Genomic DNA, 25,785 nt, shown 5'->3' on the forward strand with positions numbered 1-25,785 from the left:
ATAGCGCCCCTTCCCGGCGGCCCCCGCGGCCGGCCGCTCCCATTGGCTGGCGGCGCGGGCGGGGGCGCGCACGGGCGCGCGCCAGCCGGGGCCGGGCCGGGCGGGGCCGAGCGAGGAGCGCAGCGCCGCGCCGCGTCGCGCCGGGCCGGGGAGCGCGCACGCCCCCGCCCCGCCCGTTTCCGTTCGCCGCCGCTCTGAGCTCAGGGCCTGTGGAGCAGGAAGCGGCGGGAGCCCGGACCCAGGGGAAGGCCGCAGGTACCGGCACGGGGCTCAGGGCCGCGCGGGGGGGGCGGGGAGGGATGGAGGGAGGGCTGGGGGGCCGCTCCCGGTGGGTTTTCCCGGTGGGTTTTCTCCCCGTTGGTTCTTCCATTCGGCTCCCGGGTGGGGCCCGGCCGGGAGCTCCGCGAGGCTGGTGGCGGGTGGGGGGGGGAACCGGCCCACACCCCCCCCCACCTTTTCTCCTCCCTCTTTCTCCTCCTCCGCCCCGTCCCGGCCGCGTTTCCCGGGGGAGCGCCGCCAAGTTCCCGGGGTCGGTAACGGGGCCGTTCCGGGCGGCGGGGGAGGGGAGAGGAGAGGAGAGGAAGGCAGGGCTGGAAGGAGGGGGGGGGGAGGGAGGGAGCGGCGCCGGGAGCAGCTTCCCCCGGAGGGCAGCCCACGGGGCTCGGCCGCCCTTTATGGAGGAGAGCGGGGGGCTCCCTCCGCGGGGACGTTGCCGGTTTTTGGGGGGGGGGAACGGGGGAGCCGCGGGGCCGGGGCGCGCCGCGAGCGGGGCGTGGGGCGGCGGAGCGGCAGCCGCCGGCGGTGACGTCACCGAGCGCGGGAGGAGCCGGGGGGGGGGGGCGGTGAGGGGAGGGAGGGGGGGGGGAGGGGAGCGCGGGCGGCGGCCGCTCGGCAACGGCCGGGCCGCGGGGGCCTCGCCTCAGCGCGGAGCCGGGCCCCGGCCGCCCCTAAAGGGGACGGGTTTAGGCCGAGGAGCGAGCGGGGGGTGCTGAATAACGATCCGCGCCGGGCCCTGCTCGTCTTTTTTTTTGTTGTTGTTGTTCCGCTGGGGGAGTTCTTTTTGTTTTTTTTTTTTTTAAGAGTGGGAGCCCTGCCCCGAGCTGCCTGTGAGGCACGCCTGCTGTAAACCCTCGCCCTGACCGGGTTCGGCCAGGTGGCTGGCGTCGTGTGGTGCTAGAAAGGTGTTTTTTTATTATTATTATTATTATTATTGCTATTATTTTTTCTTAGGGAACGAGTCCCGCAGACGTAACCGGCGGCCGCGGAGCCCTCGCGGCTCGCCAGGCGCGCGCCCTGGCTGGGTGCCACAGGGCCCGAGCGCCACAGGCAGGCGCTGCCCCGAGCCAGGAATCGACAGCAAAAACATCCTAAAACGAGCTTAATTGCCACCAGGATGTAGGGCTGGAGATGGCTCTTCAGATAAGCAAATTCCGAGTAGAAACAGTTTGATTTGTGTGTGGGGGGGTTAGGAATTAGCAGCATCTTCCCTCACTTTTTCGTGGTAGCTCTTGTTTTCACTGCTTTTTACTTACATCTTATCTTGATCCTCTTGTTGTTTTTTTTTTACTTTTCAACATATTTACATTGCCCCAAGTGCCATTGGCTCTTCTTTGCACAGCTTGCGTGGTCTGCTCAGCTCTCTGAGCTCTTTCCTCGACCACCACTCTCACCAGGCCGTCATACCTCCCTGGTCCTGTCTCTGTGTAGTATCCGCAGTATTTCAGTCCCTGCTGCTGTGATGTTGTCGAGGTTCTTCCCAAGTCTCCCCTCAGACCTAACACCTTACATTTTACGCTAATGCCTGGACTGGTTTGTGTGTTGTTATGTGTCCACTTAAACTGCTGTATGTCGCTCTGTTCTCTCAGGACTTGCCTTCAAGTTTAACTAATGTGGAGGAAAAGTTAAACCGGTGAGCTCGAGGAAGTTCCCGTGTCAGGAAAGGCTAGTCAGCGTGCCCTTCTAATGCTAAGTTGTTCCGTGCGGTGAGTCTGTGCTGCTACAGAGGTAATATTGGTAAAAACTCGTACCAGAGAGCATTGCTGTGCGAAGTAAACGCACATAATGACAGCTTGACTTAGGTTCCAGGGATGTGGCTATGCAAATGCACACGCCTTAATGCGGAATGGAAATCCTCGGGTGGTGGCGTGGCTGCCCTCCTGCAGCGCTGAGCACGGTGCAGAGCGCCAGGTAGCCGAACACAGTCAGCTGTGTATTCCCTCTGTGATCGTCTCAAGAAGCCCAAGTATCCCAGAACTGCTTCCAGTCGCTGATTAAGTTACTGTTGCTTTGCTGTGTGAGCCATGTACACCACTGCCAGGTGTCCAGGTACCTTCTGACCTTGATCTCTGTTCTCACCTCATTCTGAGCTGTGGGTGAAAGATGCCAAAAGCGTGAGTGGAGTTGGTAGAGGAGCCCTGATCCGTCCATCCTCTCTTCTCTCCTTTTCCTAGCCACGTTTTCACTTGAAAAGGGTATTTGAGAGAGTGAAATAACTAAAATATCCATAAAGCAACTTTTGATTAAGGTGTTTGCTGTCCACTCTTGCATGCACACTACTAGTAGCCAGTCCTTCCTAAGCAGATCTCCTAATTAAACCAGTCGGAGCAGGGTTTGCTCTCATCCTCTGACCAGCCTTCATGAAGAAGGAGTGGATGGTGTCACCGGTGTACCTGATGCCTCTAATAAAATTGGGCTGTGCACCGACAACAAATGTGAGGCCTGTCTTCCCTCAAACTCCAACGGTTGGTTTTTGATTGATTTTTTTTTTGTTGTTTTTAATCAGAAACCGCAAATTCAGCCTCCTTGCTCAGTAAACTAGCAGTGCTTTGTGGCCAGAAGTCTCTTACCTGACCGCGTACTGGCTGGTGGAACTGTCACGGTGTGGAGCAGGTCCTCGTGTGGGTCTGTGCAGCCAGAGGGATTCCTCCTCCTCAGCTTTTAAGGAAGGTTGCCTTTGTGTGTGTCAGTGGTTTGGAAGAGCCAGCAGCTCTCCCAAGTACCAGTTATCTCTGTTTGCATTCTTTGCTAACGTTTCATTTTTCTTACATTTTACACGTGAAGGCTCTTTGTTCTTCACCTTCCATCTGCACTGCTGAAGTTGTGTGCGATGAGAAGGCTGGCGTGGGGTAGGATCTCAACAGCTTGGTACTGACAAAGGGAATCAGTTCATTGTTTGAACTTCAGTCCAAAAGCTGTTGGAAAGGCTGGCTTCCATGTAAACCACAGCAGAACTAGGCTTCTGCACTTGAAATTGAAAATGTTGCTGGGAAGATTTTAAATTACAGTGTGGAATGTCAACAGATGAGAATGCAGTTTGGGAGAAAGAAACTGTTCAAAAAAAGAATATGGCCCTCAGAAAGTTCAAGTTCTGAAGTTGACCCAGAAGGTAAATAAGAACATGAACTGTCACGTTCAAGTCAAATGAGAAATACAGGAAACTTTCAGTACCATCAAACTGCTACCAAAATTAAATGATAAATTGTTTTCCAAGCACGTAATACGGTTGCTGGAGTCTGGAGGGTCAGTAGATGATGATGAAGTGAAAGAAGTATTTGACGATGAAGCCATCAGAAGAAAGTTATGTGATTTATGTGCAGTCCTGTTTACTGTGGAGGAGTCCAAAGAGGTTCCTCTGCCAGAAATTCTCTTTATGGGGAGAAGGACTCACTGGAAGATCAGTCAGCAAAGAGTATTTCAGGAAAATGCTAAGTGTAGTTACAAAAGGCCAAGAGCAGATGGTGCTTGCCCAAGGGGTTCCGAAGGAACTTGGGGATGAAACGTCTGTGTTGGTAATTACGCTGTCTGACTTCTCACTTCATACCTTGAAGCCAGAGAAATAGGAGATGGCCTACATGGTATCAGTTCTTAAAAATAGTTCAGCAGGATATCATAGAGTTCAAGGCCTATTTTTAAAATTAAAAAAAAAAAAAAAGTAAAGAGTTGGGCTAACAACTTAAAAGTGGATAAAATCAGTGCTGCCTTTGCAAAGGAAGTGGTGCTGCTTAAGCCTCCCAAAGTTTTGGAAGGACTTTGTAAGCACAGAGAAGGGAAGCGTGGGGCAAGAGAAGAACAGGGGACTATGGAGTTATGCCTGTTTTGGTCAGCATGCTCTCAAACAGTCTGGTGAGATCTGAAGGTGAGGCGGGTGTTGGGTAGTAAGTGGAAGAAAGACGAAAGCTGACTCGGAAGAGCTGCGTGTAGTCCTGATGCCGAAGTAAAGGTAGTAAAACGTCAAATGAAATTCATTCCAGACAGATGCAAAGCCAGGAAAAAAAATCGTGATTTCATGGGGGGAGAGTTAATTATTCCCATTTAGGAGGAAGAGGTTATCATAATTCTTTGGAAATGCTGCAGGTTGAATATTCAGCAGTGATCAGATGAGTGCATGTGAGGAGCCCTGGGGAGAGGAGTAAAGAAGAAAGCAGGAAAGCACCACGGCTCTCGGGTCACAGCCCACAGATACCCTGATTACTGCGGAGGAAAATGGACTTGGGGATTCGGTACAACAGGAAAAGCAAAGAAGAGGCTGAAGAGGATGATCAGGGATAATGCATGGATTCCATACAGGGGATGCTTAAGGAGATTTGAACTCCTCAGCTTGGCAAAGATGTGCCTGAGTGCGTTCTGGTCTAGATCAAAACCCACGGTGCCTCTTGCAGGCTGCACAGAGACCACAGAACTCAGCACTACAAAGCGCTCTGCGTGGCGATGATTTATGTGACTTCAAAATCCAACAGATGAAATCACAGAAGAAAACGCTATCAAATGGGCTGCCGAGCACAAAGATTAACAAGCTGACTAAGAATACCCAAGCTGGAAACTGGGAAAATAACCTCAGGGAGGTGTCAGTGCATTTGTTTGTTCTTCTCCTCCCTCGGTCATCTCAGAGGCAGGTGGGTGCTGGCAGGAGGAGGAGGGCGTTTGGCCTGAACCACTGCAGTCTCAGCAGTCATCTCATGGTAGGAGCAGAGGAAGAGGAAGAAGACAGGTGAGAGCATCCTCTGTGAGTGCGAAGAGGTGGTTTCCTTGCATGTTTGTGCTTCTGCCATGGTGCAGGGCAGTGGCAGGTGCCTGAAGGCAGCGATCTGACCCAAGCAGGACCTGCTGGGCTGCTTTCAGGCCATCCTGCTCCGTGCTGGACACAAGGGAGGTATCCGGGCAGGGGGGACACCAAGAAAAAAAGCTGGCACAAATGTAAAGCGTTTTGCAGATCGCACACATGACTGGAAATCCACGGACCTGCTATAATTACCTCAATATTAAGCCCTAATCTCATTTTGTGCAAAGTAATCTTGGGACTTGCTATTGCATAAGAGAAGTGCTCTCGTAAGTCGTCGTGCCTGCAGATAACGAAGAACGAGTCAGTGGGGGCAAAGTAACAAGAATATTAAACGAGAGTTGGAAGGACAGCGATGGAGGCACAGATCCTGAAGGAAAAGTTTGCTTTCTGCCCCAGCAGTCTCTGCTTTATCTCCTGCCTCGGCTGTGGGAGGAAGGGTGTCGTGTCATCGACTCATTGTGGCAGAGGCGAAATGATGGAGTTAGCTTTCTTCCCTGGGTTCTGAAGTGGTGTCAATCCCATAACCCTGTAGAAAAAGGGAGGAGAGCTTTGCAGGCAGACAAGAGCAGAGCAAACAGGTCCAGAAGGACCTCGCTGAGTTTGGTGCTTGGAAAAGAGGGTGTGCAGGGCCAGGGGAGAGCTCTGCTTGCAGGTATTGCACTTCTAGCTTTTAACGTTTTTGGCTTAAGCAGGCTAAAAAAATATGTTTAGGGAAATTCCTTTTGTGATGTTTTTCCCCAGTCACGTGCTGAAAGAGAAATAAATATCCTGGCTTGGAAAGGAAATGGAAGCATCTTGTTTTGTTTGCATGTAAAAAGCAATGCAGGACAGCCATACTGCTGGGACAGGAGAAGTGTGGAAACCGAAAGTAAGAAACAAAAAACAAGCTCAAAGACCCGGAAAATGCCTGGCTGGGGGGAAGTTGGAGCTGGAGGAGAAACCTGTGACTAAGAAATTACGGATCTGAAAAGTTACAGATCTCAAAAGTGTGTTAGAAATAGCAAAGTCCTGCTGGGTGTCTGCTGTCCTTCGCTTTGAAGCTGGCTCACCCGGCGCTCCCTCCTGCACCTCCTGGAGACTGAAGACCTGGGCCCTGGCTGTCCTCACCCTCACTTATCTCTGAGAAACACCTGCGAGTCGTTCTCTTCCTCATTGCGAGCCTCTTCCAGATTGTCCCTTGTGCAGTTCTGGCTCCTTTGTTCACGTGGAAGCTGTTCAGTGCTGTAACTGCCGGTGCTGCCGTGCTCCAAAGCGCTCCCGGTTCTGGGCAGCCGTGGTGTGGGGCCCATCAGACCTGCACACGGGCAGGAGGTGCCCTCCTGGGTTCACATGTTGGCTTGGTGATTGCTGCTTTGTTCACTCTTTCCTATTTCTGGATACTGGCTTTTTATTTATTTTTAATTTTTAACTCTTCAGAGTGTTGGGCTTGTATTTTAAAGGAATTACCTATGTACCCAGAATAACAGTCATCAGCTCAGAGTCCCACAAATCCTATAGGAAGTAGGAACAGGTTTTGCAGTGTTCCAGTTCCATCCAGCATTTTATTGCTCAGGCAGAGTCTTTTAAGGTCCTGCAATTCATCACTGTAAGCCCTTGTCTTTATTACCTGAGCATCTTGGCGTTGTCAGTAAATGTTGTCTTACTCTTTTTCCTGCTTTTTCAGGTCATTTAGGAACGTTGAGCTGTACGGGTGCCGCTGCTGTTCAGCGGTGCGAGAGGTGCTTTTCTTTGTCCTGGCCTTCACCGATCAATACACGGGGAAATTCCCTGTAGCCAGGTGTCTTTGTAATCTCTGTAAATAAAAAAGTTTGAACATCACTGCACACTGAAACTGGCTGGAGTTGGTGAGCTCTGCCTCCGTTTTGTATACAGCTCAAATCTGAAGCTTTGGCCTGAGAACAGTGTGATTTACTTAGATGTTTTTTTCCAGAAAACTCTTTAAGTGCTGCAGCAGTGGAAGGAGCTTGGGAGAATGCTAGTATGTAATAATAATGAGAAGTAGGACAGCCTTAATGATTATAATCCCATCAGACTAAGACATCAATCCCAGGTACAATGATGGAATAAGTAACAAAGCGTTCAGGAAAGAATTAAGGCAATGTCACTCAGCCTAGGCTGGGGGCAAAAGAAACAATTAGTGTTAATTGCTTCGGCTTGGTTCTTAAGTGTCCATCTCAGCCTTCTGGTTAGCACTTGACAGTAATTGCGCATCACTTTCAGGAAGAAACGAAACGGCTACAAAATCAATGTGCTTCATGTGAAATGTAGCAGCTTTCAAATGAAGTGAAGCTGTGTCTAGTGAGCTCGTGGGCTGGATTTCTCGTGGCGCTCCTTGCAAGGTTGGTTGCTGCTGGCCAAGGCATGGGGGGGTTAAAATTACCTCTGCTGCGAGGCTCTGTTCTGGAGGGCCTGCTGCATGAGCTGCAGAAGGGGTGGGTTAGGTTAAGCTGTTGGCTCTCCTCCTGCTTAGGAGCTAGGGGACAGTGAAAGAAACTGATAGGGGACGGCTTTGACTTGGAAGGAAGTGGCTTTACACACAATGTGTAATTAAGCTGCGGGAACTCCCTCCGACAGGATGTTGTGAGCACTGAAAGTTTACACAGGTTCAAAGGCAGTCTGGACGCGCTGATGGAAGAGAAATCAGTTGGAGGTTACCGAGCCCACGGGAACTGCGTCTGGCCCAGGAAGCTCCTGAGCTGAAAACGTCTGGAGTCTGGGGAGCCTGTGTGAGGAAGCTTCTTGTTCCTTCTCCCCTTCTGCTTTTCTGTAGACATCCACTGCTAATCTATTGTCCTCGCTGGGCAGATGAGGCCCAAGCTAATGTGCTCAATTCCGTGCGCAAAACCCTGCAGTAAAGGGTGGCCTGCGAGTCCCCAGGTGTGGGAAATGTGGGTTTTGCTGTGGGCTGGTGCTGGAACTGCTTGCAGGATGCAGTGCTGGAGCACAGAGGGGCACACAGCTCGTGGCTGGGGCATCTTAGTGAAGGGTGTGTGTGTGTGATGGTGCTGAGGCTTTGCTCCTGTAAAGCACCAGCAGGGGGGTGGGCTGCTCAGGGAAGGAGAGCAAAGCAAAAAAAATGTTTTGCTCTTTCCCGTGGCGGCCAGAAATCAAGAAAACTTACCAGAATCAAAAGCAATTTTCTCATCTAGGAGTCAGATGAGCTGCATGTTGTCACACAAGATTTATACCAAAGAGGAAAGAAAGGGCAAAGACTGCCATTTGATCTGATGAATCCAGCTTTGAGACTTCACGTGATACCTCAGGTTAGGCGTACCATGGCCATGTGGTACACAACCCTGATCTAGTAGTGGCTGCCGGTCTGGATTTCCACAAAAACTTTGTACGGGCAGCTTGGTGCTGGGCGAGTCACCTCCTGTCCCGTCACGGCTGCCATAAAGGCAGCATAAACAATTTGCCCGGTGCTCAATGTTGTGTGCCCGTGCCTATCAAATTCTAGTTCTGAACTTCTGGAAAGCTCTTCATTACTCTGCATAAAGCACACTGGTCATTAAGGGTTCCCTGGGGCTGGCACGAAACCAGTACATTTAAGACCTCCTGCAGCTGAGCTGACCCTGCTCCCAGTTCTGGTGCCGTGGTGCGAGGAGGCGCGAGCTGGTGCTGTGCAGTTAGCTGGGAGCTGCTGAGGTTTCCTAGCTGGGCTCGTAGCATGGCTGTATGGCTCGCAGGGTAAAGCTGGCTGTGGAAGTATCTAGCTGTGTTTGCAAAGCACTTCTCCCAAGCCAGTAAAACTTACCAGGCTTGAGCGTGGTTCATACCCAGCCTGAATAAGCTGCTAGTAGAAAGCCGAGCACTCTGCACAGCCTGTCCAAGGGCCCGTGCCCAGTATTTTCACCCTGTTGGGTGCTATGCTGGCCTGTCTCACTCTTTCAGTTGTACTTCATTCATACGAGAGAAAATTTTTCTTCCACCATGGATTATGTGTAACGTGCAGTGTCAGTAGCCTGCCTTGTGCTATGCCAGCTTTAGGACTTTTTTGAGTGTTAAATTTGAAATGTAACCCTCAGAAAAACCCTAAGAACACCACCAGTGGATAAATTTTCTTTCCAACTGTTCCCATGTAGCACAGTAGTTAGGAATAGGTGTCTTTTGCAGTGCTGTCAAACAAAGCACTTTGTTCTGGGTGCTCTAAAGAATATGGTTGTTTCCCAAAAGCCTTGTCAGTAATACAGGAAATAGTGTGGTTTATTTTATGAATATCGATGTTCACAGGCAAATTAGCACAGAAATAAGCACACTTCAGTGACAGAAGCTGTGCTGCCTGTCACTACAGCAGCAGCTGCATTCATGGATTTAGTGATTGCATTCCAGTGTCACGGAACTGCAGAGCTGCTGGTACCCCAACAAGCCTTCCTTTCAAGTTATATGTGGTATCAAACGAGCGTCATGGATTTAAGCATAGAGTTTTCTGATTTTTGCTTTCAGTGTAGTAGAGATGAGTTCTGTTCTGAATGCCTTTGGATATAAAGGCAGGAAATAAGTGGTCGCTGGCAGCACGTTTTGGTGTACGTAGTTCTTTGGGATCTCCTAGAAGCCTGCAGCAGAAGCAGGGGTTGGATCTATGTCCTCTCTGTGATTGAACTTTTTTTTTTCTTTTTTTTTTTTTTTTTTTTCCCCGTACTCTTAATGCAGTCCTAAGGCCATTTGCTACCCATTTTGCAACTTCTGGAAGAGGTGAATTGAGGTCACTGTTTCCTTTGCTTCGCGGCTGTCGCCAGTTAAACGCATGGCCCGTCCTGGCTGGGTTACGGGAAAACATGGCACAGGGAGTACACGGCCTCGTGTCTGCCCAGAGGACATGATTTAAGTTAGCACGAGCAGCATTTCAGTAGTAACCTCCACCATGTTTCTAACACGTGTTTATAAGTGCTTTCATTGATGAAAAACCTAGCGGGGAAGAACACTACAAAACATGTAGTCGCTGGTGTCTTGCACTGGGACTTGGAAGGAGGAGGGAGGTGAGATGCTTGCCTTCTGCTGGCAGTTTAAAGGACAGGGATTTGTGGATCCTGGCTTCTGCTACAGGAGGGTGAATCTGGTTGCCATCCTCATCCTGGCCTTTTTCCCTTCTTCCTCCTCGTTTTCTGACCATGCTCTTCATACCGTTTCCCCCAGCCAGATGCTCCGTGTTCTCATTCTTTAACTGTCTGTGTACAGCTGCCCTACTGCAGACCTCTTTGCTTTTGGCCTGACCTCCTTTCTGTTCGTGGTTGCCCTGAGACTCAGATCGTCCTGGGTTTCAGTGCCAGACATTGCTAAATGGCCAGAAGAAAACTGTGGGAAAAGCTTGCTCATCCACGTCCTCTTCCTCTCCGGAGTCCTTGCAGAAACTCCTTTCTCCCTCCCCTGGTATTTGAGCAGAAGTGAGCGTATTGTAAAGGTAAATCCACGCCTCTGGCCCAGAGGCAGTCCTCCCCTGGGAGAGGCAGAGGGCAGGGCTTGGCTGCGCGGGGTGGGGAAGCCTGTGTAGGGTCAGACCCCAGTCCCTCAGCCTTGGGCCTGTTCCTCCTGGCCCAGGTCAGTGCTGACTGAATGAAGGCAGTAGGAAGAGTTTGGGCCTGTAATTTTCTTGGTAGTGAACTTGCAAAAGCACTTAAAACCTTAAGTGCAGCAAAAAAGCTGGTTACGAGATTTTAAGACCCGCACTTTCCAACACCTTGGTTTTGAGGGCTGCAGCAAGATTAGGTATAAAAGGATTTAAAGGGTGTTTGCCCTCCTGGCATCAGAAACGTAGTGAGAGATGCTGTTGAGCTGCTTCTGCTGGGCTCTTGGTAACGTAAGCAGTAACAGAGCAGCTTCTTGACAAAGCTGCACACCTGTATCACACGTGGGCAATATAAAGTTGGCAGCAGTTGATCGATCATTGGAATTGTCCAGTGGGGAGGCCTACACAGTGGTGAAGGGCTGTTTCTTGCACCCTGTTACTTTCTGCGAGGTTGAGAGCCGGAGCTAGAGAGGCAAACCTGGCGTGTTTGGTACCAGCTTGTCCATCTGCAGAGTGGCAGCAGCACGGCCCTCACACAGCCTCTGTGCCCTTGGGGTCTGCAGGAGAGGTGGCTCTGGAAGCCATGTCCCTTGGAGAAATAACTTGCATGCAGGAGAAAAAGGCAAATTCCACTGCAGTAAGCAATAATGCTTTGGGGGGAGCACGTTTAAAACCTGGGGAAAATTGCCTTTCCCCGTTTCTCACCCTTCTGGAGCGCTCCCTGGGTCCCGCTAACAAGCGGGGCTTTATGCCGCGCGCCTCTCCCCGAGCGGGGCTGCGCTTAGAAATAGCCTCATGCAACAAGGGCATTAGTGTGGCAGCTCTCACCAAACAGCAGCTCCTTGTGTTGTAACCTCCTGTGATGTTAGGGGCATTGAGCAAACCATCTGAAGCTCTCGTAATACCTGGGGAAGGCACTGGCCTGGGTTGGAGGAAATGTCAGCGTTGCATCTCTTCCATGCAAATGAGTCACTCGTGTCCTCTTGTGAGAGTTTCCACTCTGAGGCTAGCGGACCAGCTGGTTTTAAGAACCCTCTAAACGCAAGGCTGGGAGGACTGCTTCATTTACCAGGTGGAAAAATGGCAGCTCTGGTGTCTTGCTACAGCAGATGGCACGGATGCCCCTAGAAGATGACTGCGGCTGTTGTGTTGCACTACTTGGGGTTGGATATTTCTCACTGATTGCCCTGTGAGCACCTCCAGCGATGTCGCTCCTGCAGCTTTCTGGATTTACTGCTCTCTCCCTGCTCTATGCATTCTGTAAAAGGATGAATTTGTAATACTTGTGCTCAGTTATAGTGAGATTCTGGTGGCTTGGGCTTGCTCTATGTGTGGCGTCCTCTTCTGAACTTCAGACACAGCTTTGTACCTCTGTGTGTAAGTGTGTGCTGGTCACGGGCTGTGCTGCAGCACAAATTAACTTGTACATAACTTGAGTACATCTTAAAACATGTTAGGCTAGAAAAATACCTGGTGATTTCTGTCAAACCATAGTGCTGGTTCAAACTGGTGTGTTCTCAGGCTTCAGAATACTTGACTACAAAAACTAGAGGATGTCAAAGTGGAGCAGAAAGACCCAGCTGCAGTGAAGGCTGTTAGCGTTGTCCTTGTGGTACGTACCACTGAGGTGTAGCTGCACTGTAAGCAATCAGGTTTTTTCTCAGTTATACTCTAAGGATGTTCTGAGTGTTTGCCAGAGTTGTCAGTCCCTTCTAGCTACCCACTGAATAGTAATGTATTTATTTTAACTTAAAATAATAAACTCAAAGAAGCTATTCTTCCAAATTAAGGAGTTATTGTTGTGAATATGCTAATACAAATAAAGGAGTGATGAAGTAGAAAATAGCTGCCTTAATTTTCCATGAGCTGTGGTATACTGTTGTCACGGCCAGCTATCTACTAACATTGGGTAGCAAAAATGTTTTTTTCTGGACATGCAGCATCCCTAGAACGACTGTCAGACACACAGAGACTTTCAGTAATACAGACAAGGTGATGGATCTCTCATCAGAAGAAAATTGGTGCAGGCTCAACACCAGTGTTCCTTCCACCTTTGAGCATCCGTATGTTGAATAAAAATGAGGTAGTTCTGAAGTGAGCAGCTCTGGCAGCAGCAGTTCAACCCCCCCAGTAGAGCAGAAACTTAAGTACCGCAAAGCTGTAATGCTGGGCAGAAACAAGTGCTTGTGATGTTTGGTGACTTCCTTCCGAGGCAGCTGCTGGTGGCTGTTGGGCGATCAGATGTGACATCCTGGGGCGTGTGTAGCGACCCAGCGTTCCTGGGTTGGTTCTGAAAATGTGTTGAGGTCTGTACACAAACTCACCTCAGGCTGTGCGTGGGCAGGAGCGCTAGAGATAATGCCAGGAGCGGACTGAGCAAACCAGGGACAACTCTGAGGGCTTTGGAGGCAAGGATATCCATGGGGATCTTTACATCCCTTGATTTAATTTTATACAACGCTTTTGTTCCCAGGACGTTACGCTGAGGAAATTCTTCTGCTGTAAGGCTCTGCAAGGTGAAGCTAAAGTAACAAAGATGAGGACACAGTAGGCCACCAAGATACGATAAGGTGCTTGGGGCTTCTTCTGAGGAAGCTGGTGATGAGGGGGTTGTAATTACCCAAATATCCAATGGATTAAATGAGTGAGACTGCTCAGTGAGTGTGAGGTATGCTGCTGGCAGTCAAAAGATACTTCTAAGAAGCTGCAAATTTCAAAGTGGCTTTTGTTTGCTTTGGTTTGTTTTTTTTTTTTTCTTTTTTTTTAACTGAATTGCAGTTTTCTTGTAGACTCTTAGGCATATGTATGTGAAGAAAAAAAACAGAAGGCCAAAATACAAAGTGAGATTCAAATGACAAGGAACATTTAGAAAAAAATCTGGAGTGATGTAATTATTCAGAGGAAGTTAAGTGCTCATGTGATACCCCACAGGAAAAGAAGGCTGTCCACAAGCCAAGAAGGTCAGGCCCTAGGTGCTAGTGCAGGTAATGCCAGTGAGAAGGGGGCAGGACCCCAGCCACGAGTACAGAAGGGAGAAGCAGAAATCACTGAAGAGGAGCAGGTTATCCTGTCCTGCCACACACCAACTTTGGCTTCATTATGGTTTCTCCAGTGACCCAGATGCTTTTCTGGGGGTTGTGATGATGACACTTGCACCTGAGAAAGTCTGCAATTCAGCTGGGACTAGAACTTGGAGATGGAATAAGCCATTAATCAGGAAGGATAAATAAAAGCATGACATTAGACTATTGAGCTGTGACTGCAGGGTGACTTAGTGCCTAGCAGTGCTGATGGAAGACCACCAAAGTAATCCCCTTGTCCTATCATTGCGTGTCACCGAGCAGAGCCTGGCTCCATCCTCCTGACACCTTTACAGATCTATAAACGTTCATAAGGTCACCCCTCCGTCTCCTTCAAGCTAGAGACCCAGCTCCCTCTCTCCCCTCACAAAGGCTGTGCCCATGTCAAGTAGGATAAACAGTAATGGGCTTATATTACACAGCGCAGGCTGAGGATAGGCATTAGGGAAGTTTTCTTGTAGTGGATGTGGTGGAGCAGATTGTTTCAGAGGGTTTGTAGGACTCAGCCTTCCAGTTTTGAAGGGCATATTGCACAGCTGACAGCAGATAGGACTTCTAAGTAGTCAGCTGTGACTTGGTAAAGAGAACAGATGATCTCCAGTTCTGTAAAATCAAATGCTACCAATGCTAGAAAGTATTCAAAACCACTTAAAACCACTGAAAGATATATATTTTTTTGAAGTGTGGATCATTTTAAACCTTCCACAGATGTGAAAGATAACCCTAAGCCTCTAAGGTAAATGTGTGTACATCTGTATTCACAAGGTGAATTAAGCTCATTTTAGAGATAAATTAGGATTACTTGAGCAGTTGTGGCTGATGAAGCTGTGCTTTAGAAGTCCTCGAGCCCTTGCTGCTTGATGGCAGAAATGGTCCTGGCCTTCACACAGAGAAATACAGATCTCTGTAACAACCACTGCTTCTTAGCCACGTGGTACTAAAGGTAGCTTTTAGGTGGTTGGTTCTGCCTTCTCACTGCCTTAATTTCTTAAGGCAAGAGAAGAGGTGGAAAGGAGAAAACATTTTGGCTGTGCTCTTCTCTCCTGTGCTTCCTCAAGCCCTTCTCCCTCACCAGCAGCACTGAGTGCCCTCAGAGCTTCGTACTGGGTTTGCCGTGGCAGAAGTTAACTCACCAGGGTGCTCCCTCTGTGGTGGCGGTCGATTTTACGATGGCTTTGCTGTTTGCTCCGTTGTCATGAAGCTTCAGCAAAGCTTTTGACACGGTTTCCCATAGGATCCCACTGGACAAGATGTCCAGCACACAGCTAAACAAAAACACCACGCGATGGGTGAGCAATTGGCAAAGGGTTGTGGTAAATGGGGCCACATCTGGCAGGCGGATGGTCACTAGCGGGGTCCCCCAAGGCTCCGTTTTAGGGCCAGTCCTCTGCAATGTTTTTATAAACGGTTTGAGGGTGGAAAGGCCTTGCTGAGAGATCTGGACGGATTGGAGATCTGGGCGATCACCAACCACATGAAGTTTAAGAAAGGCAGGTGCTGGGTCCTGCACGTGGGACGGGGCAACCCTGGCTGTACGTACAGACTGGGGGATGAGACACTGGAGAGCAGCCCCGCAGAGAGGGATCTGGGGGTTGTGGCTGACAGCAAGTGGAATATGAGCCAGCAGTGTGCCCTGGCAGCCAGGAGGGCCAACCGTACCCTGGGGGGCACCAAGCACGGCATCGCCAGTCGGTCGAGGGAGGTGATTGTCCCGCTCTGCTCTGCGCTGGGCGGCCTCACCTCGAGCACTGTGTGCAGTTCTGGGCACCACAGCACAAAAAGGACGTGAAACTGTTGGAGGGTGTGCAGACAGAACAAAAAAAAAGAGCAAGTAGGTGTATAGTGCTATGAAGTACTCTCTCAGCCTCAAAATACTTTCTACTGTGGGGATTGTCTAAGCCAGGTGTGGTCTCTGCGTTCAGTAACCTGTACGGGACGTTTCTCCCACATACCTGCCTGGTCACCTTTAGATCTGCGTAAATTTCTTAAGTCCACAGCATCTTGCTGGGGTTCCTCTGGTGACTCAGCTGCTGCCTTCCAGGGGGCTTGAACCCTTTTTTTGCCGTCTTTGTGTCCCCCCCCTGCATTTATGGGAAGTGGGGCTGAACAGTGAATCCTCTCCGTGCTGCTTGGGCCACCTGTGACTTTGTAGGTGATGGTCACCAAGTCCAGTGCCATCATTTTCGGTCTCACCTCGACTCTAGCTTTTGTTTGAACCTTTTCTAGTTTTCGAGACCGAAGACCAACGTTGCTCTGTTGCTTTCCTAGCAGTTCCTGCCATTTCACCGAGCAATAGAATAGTTTGGGTTGGAAGGGACCTTTAAGGACCATCTAATTCCAGCCCCCTGCCACGGGCAGGGACCCCTCCTGCCAGCCCGGGCTACCCAAAGCCCCTTCCAGCCTGGCCTCGGGCACTGCCAGGGATGGGGCAGCCCCAACTAAATTTCATGTAGTTCTTGTGAGTGCTACCAGAGTGATGTTTCCCAGAACTTGATACTTGACCCAAGATCTTGCCTATGCAACGTCACAGGCAGCTCAGAGCCCCTTGCTTTGTTCTCAAAGTTGGGACAATTCTTTGTGCGCATCGTTAGAAGCGTCTTTATGGTGAAATGCCCGGAGCAGTGTTGGATCATTTACAAACTTTGTCAGCTCACTGATCGCACTGCCTTCTGTGTCACCAACCCCAGCGTGGTCTGGTCCTGCTGCCGAGAGCTGCGAGGAGCTGCTGGCATGTCCCCCCCACATCTCCCCCGTGTCCCCCGTTAGCCACCGCAGCCCTTGCTGGTGGCCGGCTCCAGCGACCCAGTAACGGCGATGCCCAGCACAGCGGGTTGAGGACTGAGCTGTGCACTTCCAAAAGGCTTTTTGCAGCGCAGTGGTTGTAATTTGAGGAACAAGCTGGTTACCTTGAGGTCCTCCCGCGAGTGCTCTGACGTGGCAGCAGAGAGCTCCCCAGTCCAAGTGACTCACAGAAAGCTGCTGGCACTTTACGGTTAGGACAGCTCAGCCCGATGAGAAAATGTTACTGCCCTTGAGCTGAAGCGTCTCTCACTGGATCATCCAGAAGACACTTTTCAGAATGTGTTCGTGGGCAGTATTGCTCGCTTGCTCACTTTCAGTGGAGGTTCCCATCTTAAAATGACAGAATAGGCAGAGAAATGCTGAAACATACGGATCTCCCTCCCTTCTACTGCTTTTAAGCCGAGTGTCTTACCGGTGTGTTGACACATCCTGGAGAATATTTTTCTTAAAAGGACAGGAATTTGAACTCATATGATTCCAGATGTGTTCCTCTCTACTGGGCAGATAAATGCAATTTAAAAGCTCTTATTGATTAGAAACGCAATGATTGTTAGTTATTAGCATCTCAGTTAAAAGCTGCAATGGAAGAATTAATAAGTTGTTGTCTTGTTTTTCAGCCATGGCAGCCATTCGAAAAAAGCTGGTTATAGTGGGTGATGGTGCCTGTGGAAAGACCTGTCTGCTGATTGTATTTAGCAAAGACCAGTTCCCTGAAGTGTATGTTCCCACCGTCTTTGAAAATTATGTAGCAGATATCGAAGTGGATGGAAAACAGGTACGTGTGCTCTCTTGTAATAATCAAAACGAACTTGCATTTATTCAGAACAGCGTGGAGATCGCCACACTTCTTTAATGAGTGGTCAGTATTCATGCTTAGTACTCAAGATGTAAATTTATTTTTAAATACTTAGCATGTTGCTGTGGAAAAAAAATACTGACCTGTCTAGAACCTGCACATATCCAATGTCTGTTTAACGACATATTTCTAACCTTTTACAATTTGAGACTCTAAAAACCAGACAGTTCTAGCAAGGAAAACGTTGCAGTATATGGGAGTGGATGTTCCAAAGATGTGCCTACATGCTGAGGACACTGGGCCTTTGGAATTGGTAGCAGAGTCCCTGTTTTGATTGGGACCTGGTATCGTGATGACAAAAACAAGTCCTTGGAGTAAGTCGTTCTTCATTCCTGCTCCTGGCAACACGCGGAAGCCTCTTTGGAACAGCTGACTGGCACGCTTCAAAGGGATTTCCTTTCTGTAGTTGTACATCTTCATCATCTGTTCTACTTGTCTGAAGGAATGCAGTTCTTAGCAGCCAGGCGTACTGAGCATGCAGCTCACTGAGCTTCATTTTCAGCTCGTTCTTTTGTAAATGAAATGTTATCACATCTCATTTTAAATATTTTGAAAATTGTTTTTTAATCTATGTGACCTCTGAGTCCTTCTGTTTGCCAAGCAAACAAACGTGCCAAATCCCTGATCCAAGAATCAGCCGTCTGAAAGCCAAATAGCTTGTCTTTGCGTTTGCCTCACACAAGGGGAGTGTGTGATGTGTAAAACTGTCGCTTTCAAGGGTACTCTGGAAGCATGTGAAGCAGAAACTTTGTACCTTGAAAGCCCAACTATTTTCAAAACCACTTAGGCAGGCATGGCATTAGTCTTGTTTTGTTACCGTGCAGCTCACCTCCGTGCCATGGGTCCTCATGTCGAGCATGTGGCAGGTCGTGGTGCTGGTGCTGCTGAGCTTCCTCGTCTCACCCTTACGTGTTTTTTTTGCTGTAGGTTCAGGCACAGTCAGAAAATCTTTCAGTCAGTTCTAGTTCAGATGCACTGACAGATTCATGTGCTCATTTTCGATTCTGATTTGAGCAAAAACTTTTTGAGCCAATTTTGTGCTTTATTTTAAAATTGATTTCCTACTGTCACAGTCTGATTAATTGTGTCATTACAGTTTATGCTATCCAAGTCTGAAAAGAGCTTTTCTCTCTCATGATATGAACAGGTTAGAAAAAAAAATCCTTTTAAGCTAACATAAGAACATGTTTTCGTGCAGAATTACAATTTCTACAGTTTCTTGGACTCTGAGGACTATTGTTTAAAATATGTATGATATCCGTTTCTATCTCTTATCACCTAGTTAAATTGCCTCATTCCCTTCTGCCTGAATCTCTGCATCTCTAAATGGTTTGAACAGAGAGCCATGCCCTGTCGGCTCCATGCAGCCAGTACCTAGATAAAAATTGCATGAGCTGCTTCAGCAGTGCATTTTCTGTTATGGAAATGTCAGCTGAATTTTTCATACCTAGATGACATATTTTATCACTTTGTCTGAAAACTTGATCACAGAAGTTTGTAAGAGAGTACTGCTTAGGACTGCCCTGTTGGAGAGTAGCTTGCCTGCTGTCGTCTTAGAAAAGCACCACCAGAAACATTCACAAGTCACGTGAAGACTCGTAGTGCTACTGCAGGATGTGTTTCTTTGGATGGTGCAAAGGGGCTGATACAATTGTTGTGTGAGGGAACCCGCAGCAGACGTAGCAAATGTTCATACTTTGTACAGAGACAAAATTCAGATTGGCAGATATGAATACGGAGATTACTCTAAGGAGTAATTCTTTGATATTTCAGTCAGAAATTTTTGTATAAGTATGCAAATAAGGCTTTGTATCTTCAAAATACAACCAGACATTTGAATTGCCCGTTCATTCCCATTTGAGTTCCAGTTCTGTGCGTCTGCCTTTGTCTGAGCTGCTGTGGACTTTTTTCTGGAGTTTTTCTAACATAAGAGCTTAAACAAGAATGAACCCACTCTGTTACAGACAGATCAGAGAATCTCAAGCAAGAGTAAATGTCCTTGTTTAAATGTTGGCTATATCTTCTAAACCTTAAACAATCTCGTTGGGGTGTTCTCCTCTAGTTCTGCCACAAGTATAATTATTGAGAACGTTAGCCAACTTCAGTTCTTAGTAACGAGAAACATTACATAGAAATCACTTTTATTTTGAAGCAAATTACATGTTTAAATTTCTGCTGTGATGGAGTTTTAATGAATTTATGCACAAATAAGTATTACCTTGACATTTCTTAATCACTACAGGTTCCAGCTGTAAGCCAATTGAAAACATGAATAATCCTAAATAGCGTATGCTTGGTCCTCTCTCATTGAAAACTGCTATTTCTGGAATGCTTCTCAAGCAGATTCTCAGCCCTTTGCAGCTGATTCCCTTTAATTCCTCTGGCTTGGTGTTCTGTTGGTAGCTTTTACGTTTGTTCAGAGAACTGACAGTTGGCATGAATATTAAAAAAAAAAAAAAAAAAAGTAAAAAAAAGGCTACAATAAGTTGATTTTTGGAGCTACAGAATGGGAAGTGTTTCATAGTTCTCTTGTCAAAGCATTTTGTCTTATGTTCCCCTCCTTTTGACTGGTGTTGACTGAAATACTTTATCCACTTTGCTTGGATTACTAGGTTATGAATCAAACCTTCCCTGACGAACTGGCTAACTGCCTTTGTCTGTCTTCTGCAGGTTGAGTTGGCTTTGTGGGATACAGCAGGACAAGAAGACTACGATCGACTTAGACCACTTTCTTATCCAGATACCGATGTTATACTTATGTGTTTTTCAATTGATAGTCCTGATAGTTTAGGTAAGTATCTCAATAATTGAATGAGAACTGCTGCTCTGTTGCTGTGTTGCCCTGGGAAATCATTCCGTAAAATATATTTTCACATGCTGTATTGATTGAGAACATCACTAACTTTGAAATTCATACTGGTTTTCAGAAATTAAGGTCTTAAAGGAACCTGTATTCTTCAACAACACCGAGTGGCATTTTGATTATTTTTTTCATATTTCTCCTTGAAAATTGCAGGTTCTTAAACACTCAAGATCACACTATATCCAGGAAGATGGAGTAACGTTGTACATAAATGAGGAAGCTTGTGTTTTCATTCCTTCCCCATCTTTTTTTTTTCATCTATATTAAAAAGAGAGATTGGTTTCAAATGCTGCAAATTATCAGGTTCCAAATATACTAGATTCTCTTTCTTGGCTTGGTGAGGAAGAAACGTGGGCTAGAATCATCCTGGAGAGGGGTTGGCACTTAAGGGAGTGGCTGCCTCACTGGTGGAAATGATCACAGGGGCTGAAGGTTTACACTCTAGTCTGCTTTCCCTTGGCTGGCATCTGCTTGTGATGGAGAAACGAGCTGCTTGATATAAGATTTCTGAGCTCCAGAAACACATTTCGGACCTCTGTTTGTTTATTAGGTGGGCACTTCTGTGTGGAGTCTAAGACTGAAATGCTCACTGATTGGTTTATAAAACTGACACATGGGAATCTCTGTGTTTGAGCTTAAAAAGATATTTTTGAAGAGGGTAAGGAGAAGGAAGTAGAGATGCTCCTATTTCTAAGGTTAAAAAAAAAAAAAAAAAAAAAAAAAAACACTGGAACTTTGATTTCTGTCCCATTAAAATGGTAATTACTCCATCCAGTGTAGTCGTGTAGTCTCCTAACCACGTGCTTTGTGGTAGCACTTAAGTGAATTTCTGTAAAAATTCACTCACCAGTGGGATTTGTTCGTTGGTGTCTGTTTGTGAGGTATCTTGCTAGGATGCAGATAATGGTAACATTGATCTTCAGAGAAAGACTGACCAGATGTGCTTTCAAACCTGAAAGTGACTGACTTTCACTTGTTTGTTACTAGTCAAAATTATGCCCATCCATTGGGTGAGGAGGCAGTTTCAAACCAGTAAAACTGAGAAACCTGTCTGCTTTGTGTGTTAATGAAAGGTGGCAAATTATTTCAAACAGTGCTCATAAATGGCATACAGATTATCTCCCAAATGTATTAAATCATTGAATCCTTCAGAGTTTTCTACTCCCAGGGCAATCCTGATCACTGCAAGCTGTCCTTAGAGGTGCATCTTTCCTACACTCCTGATCTATCTTATGGATAAACCCTTCCTCCCAGAGTTGTCTTGGGAAGAAGCAAGAATGAGACAGAAAGGAGGCGTGAAACAGTGCAGTTAATGGAAGGATTAGTCCTGAACATCCTCAGTGTATTATGGCTGAAAAATACTGTTCCTGACACAATTTACAGAAGGCTTGAGTACATAAGCAAACAAAATACTTCTTAAGATGTCCCAGTGGCGTTACAGGCTGACTGGGGTAATGCCTGATGGCTGTTCAGTCGGATTTCTTGCCTTGCCTCTGAAAGGTAGCAGCCACTGAACAGGTAGGTGTGAAAGACTGCCTTTTTAGGAAAATCAGTGCCAGCTTGACATCTGGAAAGTCCCGAATGCTCTCTTCATCGCTTCCACCTGATTCTGTGTTTAAAGACATCTTTCATGGTCTTGGTCTCTCTCTAAAACAATTCGAGGCTGGGTTGACAATGGAGCTGTGGTTGTGCTTGGCGTGGCTGTTCAGGCCCGGGTTTGGTCCGTGTTCACTCCCACTGCATGTGCTACCCCCGGCAGCTGGAGAGCTGCCTGCCTGCCCTGAGAACAGGCTGGCTTGCTGAGCTCCACCGAGTGGTTTCACTGAGCCAAGTCTGATCTCAGCTACTCTTCCTTTCCTGTCCTCCCTGCTCACCAGTAGCAGAGTGCCTGTGCTCTGGGAGCAGTGAACTGCCAGGCAGCGCTTCAGTTGTGGAACACCTAGAGGTGAGCACTCCAGGTGCACAACTGCTTGCTGTTTTGGCTGAAGTGCAAAAACTAGCTTCAAAATGCTTGTCTAAGTTGTTCTTTTGGGCAAGAAAATGATGCCGTAATAGTTTAGTGTCTTAAAAAGCTGAGTGGAATTTCATGAAGTTAAAAAGGGGTTGTGTAACCTGCAGGTATCTATCCACTGCTGAATCTCAGGTGTCTGAGAGCTTCTGAAAGCAAAGCCTGATGTTTTGGACTGCTCAACGCTTCCTGCTATTATAGAATTTGTCAAAATTTTCCTTTGCAGATCACCCTCCAGTCTTCCATTTGCAGGTCTGTTAAAATAAAAGTCTTGAAATTGTAGGAGACAAAAGTTGCTTGCACGTGAGCACAAATTCATTTGCTGCAGATAAAGGGAAATGGTAAATCTACAAATGACCTGCACACAGTCTTTGTGTCTGTGCATCTATAATTAGTCTGTAGAGTGATGTTTCTGGTACAGTGAATGGGAGAGTTTGGAGTGATGGTTTGATCTCGCTTTTTGAAAGGAAGAATTGCTGTAAAAAATTATGCTTCGGGGTTGTGTCCATCTTTAGCTTCTGGAGATAAAATAAAATGTTTCTCTTGAAGCACAATATTCCATAACTACTAACTTCAGAATTCTACATTATGTTCTTTGCTAACCCTTGTCAAGTAGTTACTGAGAGACAGAGAAACCAAAATGTTAGGTATCCTTCAGCCTTAAAATGACCATAGACAGGCTTGGCTTTCTGGTGATACTAGAACAAGTCTATTTGCACCCTACATTAAGAATAGAAAACTGTATCGCTGTGTTTTAGTATGTTAAAATCAATCAACAGATACAAGCTTTAAAGGAAAACTAGCCCCAGAACTGGGTTTTAGTTACAGTCACTCTTGTATTCATTTTTTTTCAGAAAACATCCCAGAAAAGTGGACCCCAGAGGTGAAGCATTTCTGCCCCAACGTGCCTATCATCTTGGTAGGAAACAAGAAGGACCTGAGGAATGACGAGCACACAAGACGAGAGCTGGCCAAAATGAAGCAGGCAGGTTCCTTTCTGAGTGTCTTAACCATAAATGAAGTGTTTGTCATTTGTACCCTGAACAGTAAATGGGCATCTGCAGCTTGCTGCCAGCTTCCTATGGGCTGCATAACGAACACTTACTCGTGACAGGGACCAGAAAGTATTCATTACCTTGAACTGAGTGCTTGTTTTTCACATTGGTGATTTAAAAATAATAATAATAATAATTCTTTTTTCATTCCAAGCAATGAAAACTGCCTTCTTAGGAGCTGTTGGGTTACTAACAGGCAGCTGCTCCATGCTGGAGAGCTGGATTTGTGAGGTAGAAGTGACTTGATGCAGAGAGTCAGTACATCAAATGCACGCGTGCTTCAGTTAATCTTTATTTTGTATGATCAGGTTGTATAAGGAAACAGTTTAATTGGTACCTGTTTTGAAGGAATTACTCACAGGTGCTGTAGCTCACTCCTGAGCGTGTCACTTGGTTTTATTTTCAGATAGTGTCTGAAGCTTCCAGGTTGGGTGTAGGCCTGCAGGTACTCTGCTCAATCCTGGAATTTTTGCTCCTGTTGCAACGTATTTCTTTTTAGACAGACTGAGGCATCAATTTTAGGGTTTGTTCATAGGCTTTTGTTACAATTATGGCAAAAAGATGCTTAAATGTTTAGTTTTAAATAAGCAGACTTGTGCTCTTTAAACTCAGAGGCATTAGAAAATCCATCACGTCCTCAAGCACTGGTGTGATGTGCTAGTATGCACGCAGTCTGTAATCCAGGCTGAGAATTCTATGCAGCATCTTGAGAGTACAAGCAAATAGTATTTTAAATCTGCCTTTATTATTTTTAAAGTATCAGTCTCAGAGGGGTGAGAGCTATTAATTGACAAACTAATTGTCTGTATTTAATCTAGAAATATCTTTGTGCTTGTTGGGAAGCTGTGTGGGAAAGAAGAGATCGGGAACGTTTGGTGTGGCTTTGGACTTTTCACCGATTGCTTCTGTGTTGTTGCAGGAGCCTGTCAAACCTGAAGAAGGAAGAGATATGGCAAACCGCATTGGTGCATTTGGGTATATGGAGTGTTCGGCAAAGACCAAAGACGGTGTGAGGGAGGTTTTTGAAATGGCCACTAGAGCTGCTTTGCAAGCCCGGCGTGGCAAGAAAAAGTCTGGGTGCCTTCTCTTATAAAGTGTGGCCAGAGGAAGATGGCCAAAGCAGCACCCTGCACTTGAGTAATTTTGAAGTGCTGTTTATTAATCTTAGTGTATGATTACTGGCCTTTTTCATTATCTATAATTTACTTAAGAGATTTAAAAATCGAGTCATCTTGCTACCAGTATTTAGAAGCCAACCATGATTTTTATAACAATCTGCATCAAATTCATCTGTGCACCCAAGGTTAACCTCAACATTCCTCTAACCAACCTTTTCTGCACTCACAGGATATGTCAGGCGCTAACTGAAGACAATTCTCTATCTTCTGTCTTCTCTCTAGAAAGAGAAAAAGCTGTCAACACAGAGGATTGGTCTGTAACTACTTTATAACTAACGTCCTATTCTAATTGAGTACAACAATTACATGGCTGTATGTGGAATCAAGTGTAGCTTCAGTGCTATCACATTTAGGAAGATCTGATTTTCATGGCTCAGTGATTTAAAACATTAGTTTAAAAATGTGATCACTCTGAAATGACCAAGTCCCATTCAGCTAAGGACAAGTGAGGGTTCTGTGGTTTCATGTTAGTTACCTTTTAGTTACTGTGTAATTAGTGCCAGTTTAAATGTATGTTACCAAAAATAAATCTATTTACCCCAGCTTAGATGTAGTATTTTTTGTATAATTGGATTTCCTAATACTGTTACTTGTAACCTCTGCATTAAGGTGTTCTGGGTTTTTTAAGAAACTGTATTTGAAAAAATAAAGTAAGATGGAAAGCAGCTGATCCTCTTCCCCTGTTCATTTGTAAGAGTCTGACCCATTTGAGTGGTCTGCATACCCAGGAGGAGTTTTTTCCGTGACATGCCATAGAGAAAAGACAGCCTGCTCACACTCAAAGCTTCTGAACTGTTCAGTTGCCTTAAGTTCATTGCTGGACCCAGTTTCAAAACTAAAAAAATGAAACTTTTTGTGTAAGTTTGGTTACCATGTAGTGATCAGACTCCTAACCTGTGAACTTCTTGCTGTTCTGCAGCCAACTAAACTCTTTCTGTATTTTCATTTTTCCAACAACTAATAGAATAAAGGCAGTTTTCTAAGCTCCCTGTATCCTGGTGTCTGTATTCCTCACTGTGTTTTTGGCCCAGTGTCTGACAACTTGAACCAGAAATACCATTTTTGATGCGGCTGTGATAGGATTCACTGAGCAGCTGCAAGTGCTTTGATATTTTTTTTCTTGGTAAGTGATGCCTGTGTGCTGCCTTCAGTGGTTCCAAGCACAGCAGAGACCAGAGGTGCAATCCCTCACCCTGCCTGGCCCCTTTGGTGCGTGGCAAAGCTTCCCCAGGAGCCTCTAGCCAAATGCTCCCTGGAAGCTTCTTGAGCTTTTCAAACCAGGTGAAGGCCTACAGCAGTTGAGCTGAATTTGGTCTTGAGCACAGGAATAGGCTAGCGGGGGGGGAGAGAGGGGCGTGTAGGAACAAGGGACACGAAGGCA

At 46.8% G+C, this 25,785-nt stretch overlaps 1 protein-coding gene across 4 annotated transcripts; it reads left to right on the forward strand.

Annotated features, from left to right (window-relative positions):
* The first annotated feature begins 97 nt into the window (after nucleotides 1–97).
* Nucleotides 98–25,397, forward strand: RHOA (ras homolog family member A). Of its 4 annotated transcripts, XM_084531409.1 has the most exons (7): nucleotides 156–255; nucleotides 1,081–1,181; nucleotides 1,866–1,982; nucleotides 17,062–17,219; nucleotides 19,971–20,091; nucleotides 23,026–23,156; nucleotides 24,146–25,397. In XM_084531409.1, exons 4-7 carry the CDS (start codon nucleotides 17,064–17,066, stop codon nucleotides 24,317–24,319), a joined length of 582 nt encoding a protein of 193 aa, XP_084387535.1. In that variant the 5' UTR covers nucleotides 156–255; nucleotides 1,081–1,181; nucleotides 1,866–1,982; nucleotides 17,062–17,063; the 3' UTR covers nucleotides 24,320–25,397. The 4 variants fall into 4 exon arrangements, with proteins under 4 accessions (XP_084387533.1, XP_084387534.1, XP_084387535.1 ...); XM_084531408.1 differs by lacking the exon at nucleotides 1,866–1,982 and having other exon boundaries at nucleotides 152–255; XM_084531407.1 differs by lacking the exons at nucleotides 1,081–1,181; nucleotides 1,866–1,982 and having other exon boundaries at nucleotides 98–255.
* Nucleotides 25,398–25,785: the final 388 nt, after the last annotated feature.

The sequence above is a fragment of the Aythya ferina genome (assembly GCF_964211825.1).
Source record: "Aythya ferina genome assembly, chromosome: 10".
In the NCBI taxonomy this organism is placed as follows: domain Eukaryota; kingdom Metazoa; phylum Chordata; class Aves; order Anseriformes; family Anatidae; genus Aythya; species Aythya ferina.

What these genes read in the sequence shown, in the direction of transcription:
- RHOA (XM_084531407.1), top strand. Translation starts at nt 17,064, where the DNA reads ATGGCAGCCATTCGAAAAAAGCTGGTTATAGTGGGTGATGGTGCCTGT. An exon ending in TGATAGTCCTGATAGTTTAG is followed by an intron (nt 20,092 to 23,025) that starts GTAAGTATCTCA and finishes ATTTTTTTTCAG; the next exon opens with AAAACATCCCAGAAAAGTGG. An exon ending in AGCTGGCCAAAATGAAGCAG is followed by an intron (nt 23,157 to 24,145) that starts GCAGGTTCCTTT and finishes GTGTTGTTGCAG; the next exon opens with GAGCCTGTCAAACCTGAAGA.